General features: G+C 47.2%; 1 protein-coding gene across 1 annotated transcript in view; it reads right to left on the minus strand.

Annotated features, from left to right (window-relative positions):
* Positions 1-4604, minus strand: part of NID2 (nidogen 2) — a 92684-nt gene extending 88080 nt beyond the window's left edge. The window contains exons 1-2 of the mRNA XM_027553752.1: positions 4309-4604; positions 3351-3659 (exon numbers count right to left, since the gene is read on the minus strand). Of these exons, the coding sequence (XP_027409553.1) occupies positions 3351-3659; positions 4309-4536 (537 nt within the window). The 5' untranslated portion in view covers positions 4537-4604. The remainder of the gene's footprint in view (positions 1-3350; positions 3660-4308) is intronic.
* Positions 4605-8843: the final 4239 nt, after the last annotated feature.

An 8843-nucleotide genomic window follows, 5' to 3' on the forward strand; every position in this document is an offset into this window, starting at 1 on the left:
TATCCTTTCAAGATAGAGAAATCAAAGAACCAGAATCTGGTCCTACATCAACCCCATGTAGGGGAACACAGATCTGCTGAGCAAATGCACCTGCTAAGACTAAGGGACTACGATGGCTACTTTAAAATGTCACCTTAGTGAATTCTCACAGCAGTCCTGTAAGGTAGGCATTGCTACCTCATTTTACAGGTTAGTAAACTAAGACTGAGGCTGGATCATTGCTTCCAAAGTCACTGGATAACCTTTCATAAACTACTTCTTTCAAAACGTTTTTTGTCATTATCTTCACATCAGAAGCATTATTTCCATGCTACAGATGAAAGAGAAAAATATTTGTCTGCATTACAATTTTCAGTTTCAAATAAGTGCTGATAAAATTGGACTCCTGAAGCTCTAAGAGTGACTTCATCACCCCATAGGTTCTGTGCAACTGCTCATCTCTACAAATCATCTCACTCAGCTCAACATTACCTTTTTTCTCTCTGTTGAAAAAGACAGATGCAGCTTGATTCACTTCAGACCACTGGAATACTAATTTGGAAGTAATAAGGCATCAATAGTATCCTTGGCAAATTTCATTCCAAGTTCATTCTTCCTTTGAATGAGATATGAGTCCAAGGACTCTTCTGGTACTAAGATCACATCAAAAAAATAAAACAAGCCTCATTTACTGGAAATGTTTGGAAAAGGCATAACTACTCTGTCTGCCTACATCACTTGTGCCAATAGAATGGGTCCTGCATGAAAAGTCTGGGTAGAAGCAACAACAAAAACCTAAGAATCAACAGGTCTATATTATAGGGACTTCCCTGGTGGTCCAGGGACTGGAACTTTACGCTCCCAAAGCAGGGAACCTGGGTTCACTTCTGGTCAGGGGACTAGATCCCACATACTGAAACTGAGAGTTTACATGCCACAATGGAGGATCCCACACACCACAAAAAAGAAGAAAAAGAAAGTCTGTATTCTAAACCTGCCTTTGCCTTACTACGTACAGAATTATGCACACTCACCTTAACTTACTAGTTAATGGCAAACAGTGAGTTTTGCTGTACTTGTCTTGCAGCAGTGTTGTGAGAAGACAGCAAGATAAAGTGTTGTTATAAGAATTAACAAGATATCCTGAATAAACAACACACATAATCATTGTCCAAGTAGTCAGCCTTTCCTTTGAACCCTTACCTCCTCAATAGTCAAAAAGAGCACTCTTTGAAAAACAAAACTTCTATTTAAAATCCCTCAAGAGCTGCCCAGTGCCAAAGAACCAAGTCCAAACCCTTAGCAGAGCATGATCTGCCCCTACCCCACGGCCTTCCCAGCCTCATTCCCACCACCCTTCCTTTTCAGTAATAGGATACCACATGTAATGCCCCAAAACACATTAACGATACAGTACGTAGGTGATACGTCATATGCTACCCCTTCTATAGGGAATGTTCAACTCTGCTCAACTCCGATTTAAAGACAATTGCTCACTGAAACTTTCCCAGATTAGGTTCCCTAACCAGGGAGGGGTGGAGTTAGTCTCAAGGTGTCACTTCACTTATATTGAATCATAATCAATATTAAACCCTGAGATTCTTGAAAGTAAAGAATGTGTCCTTTCACAGTGTCTACACATCCTGACATACAGTAAGTGTGCAAAAAAGTTTGCTGGATAAATAGATCTCAACTATGTTTAAATACAAATTACTTACACATACATATATTAATATATCACATATATATGTTTAGAAAAGAAGATTGGAAGAAAACAAAATAGCAGTGGTGACCTCTGATTAGTATAATTATAAACTGCATTTATTTTCTAAACTTTGTATTATAGGTATGTTAAACTTTAAATATGTTTTTTAAACTTATGGGCAAAAATAAATGAATCAACCAACATACTTACCTTATTTATCTTTATCCAACCCTCCATCTAGCCCAATGCCCTGCACAAAGAAGGTGCTCAATATATGTGTTTGAATTAAATATACTCTGTTGAATTGAATAACTGAAATGTCAAATCTATGCATTAAAAAGTTATTCAATAAACAGAACTAGATGTTTCCAAAAAATTGGCTAAAATCAATTCAAATGGTTTTTTACATCTCTAGATCCTCTTTGCTTAGTAGAGTCTTTAGAAGATACTCCTCTCACTCAGGGAACACAGTAGGAATGGCCACTATCTTGAATCATTCAGGGAGAGTGTGCAAGCTACTTAACCTCTCTGAACCTGAAGGAGGATATGTACTGCCTCTATATAGCTAAAAATCACACTGATGAGTTAAATAGAGATAAGCTGAGAGTTTCAGCCCTTGGAGTACGACATTTTAGATTCAGGTTGAATTTCATGTAGGAACCCTTACCTATCCCAGGAATGAGGCAAGTAACCTTTTGCCAAACCACCCTGACCCATCTGATAATTTATTTGGAATACCTCAGTGAATGAATGCATGCAACATACTTACCTTCTTTATCTTTCTCCAACCCCCCACCTAGCCCAATACCCTGCACAAAGAAGGTTCTCAATATCTCAGGTAGAGGCTATACAATGGCTCAAGGGCAGTCTCCTGTAAAGTAGGGAGCATGTGAACTGGTACCTGAGTGACAGTTGGGCAAAAATTATCAAAAACTTCATATAAAATGCATCAATTTGGCCCATCAATTCCACTTCCTGGAAAGTCAAGTGGTGACATGGCATAAAGATTTAGCCTAAAAAAGAAAAAGTGCTTCACAAATTTATGATGAAAAATTGGAAATGACATTGCTGACCACACAGCACAGTGAGAAATCCACTGGATGGAATATACAAACGTTAACGATGTTGTAGAAATATTTATTGACAGTGAAATATATTCGCAACTTACTAAAAAAATTTACAAAACAGTATGTGGAGTGTGAATCCATCATTAATAGAGACACATACAGATACGGATAGGAAAAAGCTCTGGCAGGTGCACACAAAACTGTTTAATAGTGGATATCTTAAGTGGCAGGAAAATGAGTGGCTGTTCTTTTCAAAACTGCCTGCCATCTTCTGATGTTTTTCCTTCAATGAACATAGAAACAATTCTTTGTATATATGAGGTGATTCTAAAATGAAACAATCAAATCATAAACTCCCTCCTGCATCTGCACTGGGGCATTCACATCTCCTAAGCAGTTCTCCTTATAAGAGTGACCACCTCTCAGACCCTCAGAGAAAGCCTGGAGAAAACCAAGCCACTTCAGCCCCGGTGCCACCAAACCCTACATGAGGTTCATCAGGAGACCAGACTCAGGAGAAACTTCAAGCCTGGGTTCCAACCCAGAATTCAAGCCCATCTTTCAGTAAGCACAGAGGCCAAGCATCCGTGGTCGCTTACCTCTCCCGAAGGCGGGGCCCCACGCTTGGCTTCTTCGTAGGCGCCCACCTGCTCCCAGGTGGCCAGAAAGGCGTGGGTGGGAGTGAAGTGCGCGCCGGAGAGCGGGAAGCCTGTGCGCACATAGCTGGCGGCCAGGCCCAGCACCCCAGGAGAGGTGTCCTGGCGGTACAGGACCCGGCCCCTGCCGCCACTGGTATCGATGTCGGCCAGGAAGGGGGCGATGGCCGGGAAGTCTGTGGGGAAATCGTCGTCCACATACTGGGTCTCCCTGGGGAAGTCCTGGGTGGAGATGATGCCGTTGGTGCCCACCTGGGGAATGAGGGGGACAAAAAGGTGACCGCAGGAAGCCCAAGGACGTGAGAGCCTACCCTGGCACCGCAAGGAGGGAAGGGAGCCCTCGAGGCATGAAACTCCCCACTTTCCCATCCTCTGGAAGCCTGACTCCTGGTTCAGAGCGACCAGTGCAACTTCAACCGGCGTCGTCCCCCCCCCCCCCCCCCCCCCCGCCCTGCCACCCTATCCCACACGTGCAGTGCAATAGCTCCAGGAGCCCTAAACTCCTTAACATACCTTTTCACTTCCCGCACAACCCTGGGGGAAAAGCTCTGGGTTCGAGGAAGGCGCACCCAGTTCTGCAAATTTGCACGGCCCTCTCGCTGAACTTAACTTTAGACCGCACGCACTGGCCGCCTTAGGAATCCCACCTTCTTTTCTGCCTGGGACGCTTATGCAGCTGAGAACAATTCTTAACTGTCCCCTTGTAGCAGGGGAAAGCAGTGCGTTTGGCAAAGGCAAAAAGCCAGCTCCCACCCCAAGGGCGCTCGGGGACAGCCGACGATGCGGACTATTTCCTCCCCTCGGAAGGCAGGGGTCCGGTGAAATCCACACTACCAATGACCCCTGTTCAGAAGCTGCTAGAAATCTGCCGAGTCCCGCACTATGAAGAAGCTAAACTTACGTAGAGGTCGCTGAATTGGGCATCATAGAAGCGCAAGGAAAGCGTCAGCTTCACGGCGGCTGAGCTTTCGTCGTCGCCTTCCTGCAGGAGCTGGTCCCCTCGCGACTGCCCGTAGGGGAAGAGCTCGCTTGGGTGCAGCGCCGCGGCCCGCGACAGCAGCAGCAGCAGCATTAGCAGCAACGGCGGCGGCGGCGGCGCCGGCCACCCGGCCGCCTGGTCCCCTCGCATGCTTGCTCGGCCCTGGGCTGCCGCGCGACAGACCGCGTCCCGCCCGGCCCGCCAGCCCACTAGCGGCGCCGAGCGGGCCTCCGACCTGGATCCCCGCGGGTGCCGGGGCGGGGCGGGACTCTGGGCCCTCCCAAAGCGCTGATTGGCCGCGGACTTGGGCCCGGACCCAATCGCCGGCTCTGAGAAAGTTCGACAGCGGCCACCACATCTGGTTCTCGTTAAGTTCTCTAAGGCAGCGGTCACCGGAGCGGCGGGGGCTGGAGAGGTGAAAGCCCCCGCTAGGGGTGATCGGAATTACTTCTCCTCCGCCTCCCCTCCCCGAGAGCTCGCGGGGAGGGGAGGTCATCTCCGCCCTCCTGACTGGGCTACCCGGAGATCCTGGCGAGTTCCGCCCCGTGGACCAAATGGCCCACACGGTTCGAAGGCGGCAGCGCTGCAGGAGATGACCTCGGCGCCAAGGGAGACCTCGAAGCGGCATGCGCCGCCAGCCTGGCAGGGCGAGGGTGGTGGGGGTTACGGTTTGCGCCCTGCCCTGGGGTCCCAGGCGCCTGTCGCCCTGGACGTCAGGCTCTCGAGCCGAGAAGCAAAAGGCATTGTCGCAGCCACAGCTTCCCATGCGGCCGCTTCACTTCACCCAGAGACGCGTTGCGGAGAACCGCGGCTTTGTGTGAAGCCTGGGGACTGACTCCTAAATTCCATCCCCCTCCCGAAGGTTGCCTCCCAGGAGGACGGGACCGCCCGGAAGGACTGGGCCACCGGGCCGAAATGCCTGCCCGTCCGAGTCAAGAGCGTTGTTTACCTTCCCCGGGGAAAACCGCACCGGGAAGGGCATGAAACGCTACAGTGTGTGATCGGCTGTTTGGGGCGTGGAATAAGGCATCCGGTTTGGACACCAAGCAGAAACGGGCTAGGCGCCACGGTGGAGAGACCCTGGGTCGGGCATCGAAGCTGCTCTTGACCGCTGCCACAGAGGTGGTAACCCGAGCTCTCCGCGGAACTGGAAACCTCACAACCGCCAAACCAGAGGTCCTGAGAGTGTGAGGGAACCCCATCTACCATAAATGTACCCTCAGCGAAGCTCCAGTAGCTGGAAGAGATTTTACTACCAATTTTATTATCAAGAGCTTGAAATTTCCCAGATAGTCTGTTTTCTCTCTTGGGATCTCCCTGGGGTCTTTGGAAGCAAAGGTATTTTAAAAGAAGGGAAAAGCAAACCCTTGGAAATGCCTTTAGGAACGCTCAAGAAACAGATTTCCTTTTGTGGGTGTTATTCCCGTTATACAAATCCTTACCAGCCCACAGGGCCAAGCCCTGAAAACTTTAAAAAGATCAGACTGTGAGACTCACAGAATTAACACAAAATGGAAAACTGGCCTAAAGTACTTTGCTTCTTCAAACTGTGAAGACATATTTGATGTTATAAAAATGTATATGTGTTTGCATATATTATGTTCTCCTTTCTTTTGGAGACAGATTATTTTCATTGTACTGAGGAGGAAATAGCTCAAAGACGTTAGGTGACTTGACTTGCCCAAGGTCACCTAAAATTACTCTGTGGTATGAAATCCTTCACTGATTTTTGTAGCTTTTGCAAATCTCTCAACTGAGAATAATAATAGTTAACATTTATGAAATGGTAATAAGCCATAAGTTAGTGAGTCAGGCAGACCCTAAGATGGCCCTCAATGACCCCCATTTCCTAGTGTTCACTCCCTTGTATAATCTCTTGCCCTGGAGTGTAGGCTGGCCTAGTGACTTCTTTTTTTTTAATATAATTTTATTTATTTTGCTTATTTTTGGTTGCACTGGGTCTTTCTTGCTGCGTGGGCTTTTCTCTCGTTGCAGTGAACAGGGGTTACTCTTTGTTGTGGTGGGTGAGCTCATTGTGGTGGCTTCTCTTGTGGAACACGGGCTCTAGGGCACATGGGCTTTAGGAGTTGCAACTCCTGGACTCCAGAGCACAGGCTCAACTGTTGTGGCCCACAGGCTTAGTTGCTTGTGGTGTGTGGGATCTTCCCAAATCAGGTATTGAATCCATGTCTCATGCATTGAAGGTAGATTCTTTACCACTGAGCCACCAAGGAACCCCCTGCTGCTGCTGCTGCTGCTGCTGCTAAGTCGCTTCAGTCATGTCCGACTCTGTGCAACCCCATAGATGGCAGCCCACCAGGCTCCCCCATCCCTGGGATTCTCCAGGCAAGAACACTGGAGTGGGGAGCCATTTCCTTCTCCAATGCATGAAAGTGAAAAGTGAAAGTGAAGTCGTTCAGTACTGCCTGACTCTTAGGGACCCCATGGACTGCAGCCTATCAGGCTCCTCTGTCCATGGGATTTTCCAGGCAAGAGTACTGGAGTGGGTTGCCATTGCCTGCTCCAGGAACCCACTAGTGACTTCTAAACCAAAGAATGTGGCAATAGAGTTGAGAAATCATTTCAAATATTAGGCTAAATCTGTCTTGCTAGCAGACTCTTTGTCCCTGGTTTTGATGAAGCAAGCGATTATGCTGGGAAGGCCAGTATGGCAAGGAACTGGGGGCAGCCTCTGGCCAACATCCAACAAAGCACTGAATTCTGCCAACAACCATGTAAGTGAGCCTGGAAGGAGATCCTTCCCCAGTCATGTCTTGAGTTGTTGTTGTTCAGTTGCCCAGTCGTGTCCGACTCTTTGCAACCCCATGGACTGCCACATGCCAGGCCTCCCTGTCCCTCGCCATCTCCTGGAGTTTGCCCAAGTTCATGTCCATTGCATTGGTGATGCCATCCAGCCATTCATTCTTTGCCACCCACTTCTCCTTCTGCCCTTAATCTTTTCCAGCATCAGGAACTTTTCCAATGAGGAAAAGTTCATTGGAACAGGTGGAACAGCCACCTGTTCGCATCAGGTGACTAGAATACTGGAGCTTCAGCTTCAGCATCAGTCCTTCCTATGAGTATTCAGGGTTGATTTCCTTTAGGATTGACTGGTTTGATCTCCTCACTGTCCAAAGGACTCTCAGGAGTCTTCTCCAGCACCACAGTTCAAAGGCATCAATGTCTTGAGACAGCACCTTAATTCTGGCTGACACCTGGACTGCAGTCTTGTAAGAGACCCTGAAGCAGAGGACCCTCACTAAACAAGATTCACATTTGGGACCCACAGATACTATGGGAATTTAATAAAATCATGTTATTTTAAAGCTGTTATGGTTTGGGATAAATTTGTTATGCAGCGATAGTTAAGCCACAGAGCTAGACACCATGCTAAAGAAATCAAGACTTGATTTCTGGGTTAATTTCTTGTGTGTGGTTAACACACACACACACAGAGTTACTGCTACATAGCTAGTAAGTACAAGAACGTGATTTGAACTCAGTTTTGTCTGATTTCTAAACCTCTGCTCTTTAGTACTAAATCACATTGCCACGAAGCCCTCTGCAAGGTTGCTCAGGCCTACCTCTCTAACTTCAGCTCTGGCCACGGTTATCCTTTCAGGTGAGACTTTAGTTCTCAAATGCAACCTATATTATGGTTACGAATATCCTTATATGCTTTCCCCAATTCATCTCATCTAGCTAAAACCTACTCATCATTCAAGACTTGAATCAAAACCCTTCTCTTCAGGAAGTCTTCTTGGAAACAAGCCTAACACAGAAGACCCTTCTCTGTCCCATATGCCCAGTGCTTGTCATTATCATATCTTCTGTCATCCCTAGTCTCTGCATGTCCCCCTCCCCACCACCACCACGCGTGGAGAATGGGGACTTGGTCTCATTCAGGGCCTGCTACAGTGCCTGCCTGGCCTGTTGGAAGACGTTTAAAGAAGTATTTGTTGAAGGAGTGAAGCCAAGCAAGGCAACCTAGGGCTAGGATCCATGTCTGTGGCTCAAATGAAACATTCGTGTCCCCACACCACCTTTCCTGTTAATCTGACCTGAGTTTTGTAATTATCTTCATCAGGCTGTCTAGTGACTTACCTACCATGGCTCTCCAGTTTTTGTCATTCTTTCATTCATTTATCCACTCTACAACTATTTTCTGGGAGTTAACCATGACAAATACAGCTCTGCAAGAAATAATGGAGTGCAAGATGTGACCCTTCACCTTATAAATCTCAAAATCAGTTGCAAAAACAAAGCAGGAATATGAAAAAAAAAAAAAAAAGGACCAATGCTGCAAGGTAACATGCATTTAATAGAAAAACAGGCCAAAAAATGCCTTTGAACTGAGAGACTGTCACCAGGTGTGAATCTGGTGTTACCTGAACACAAAAGACGTAGATTCAAAGGCAAGAGGCTGAAATGAGCCGTCCTGACTCCTGTTTGCATTA

This window comes from Bos indicus x Bos taurus, chromosome 10 (assembly GCF_003369695.1).
Source record: "Bos indicus x Bos taurus breed Angus x Brahman F1 hybrid chromosome 10, Bos_hybrid_MaternalHap_v2.0, whole genome shotgun sequence".
In the NCBI taxonomy this organism is placed as follows: Eukaryota; Metazoa; Chordata; class Mammalia; order Artiodactyla; family Bovidae; genus Bos; species Bos indicus x Bos taurus.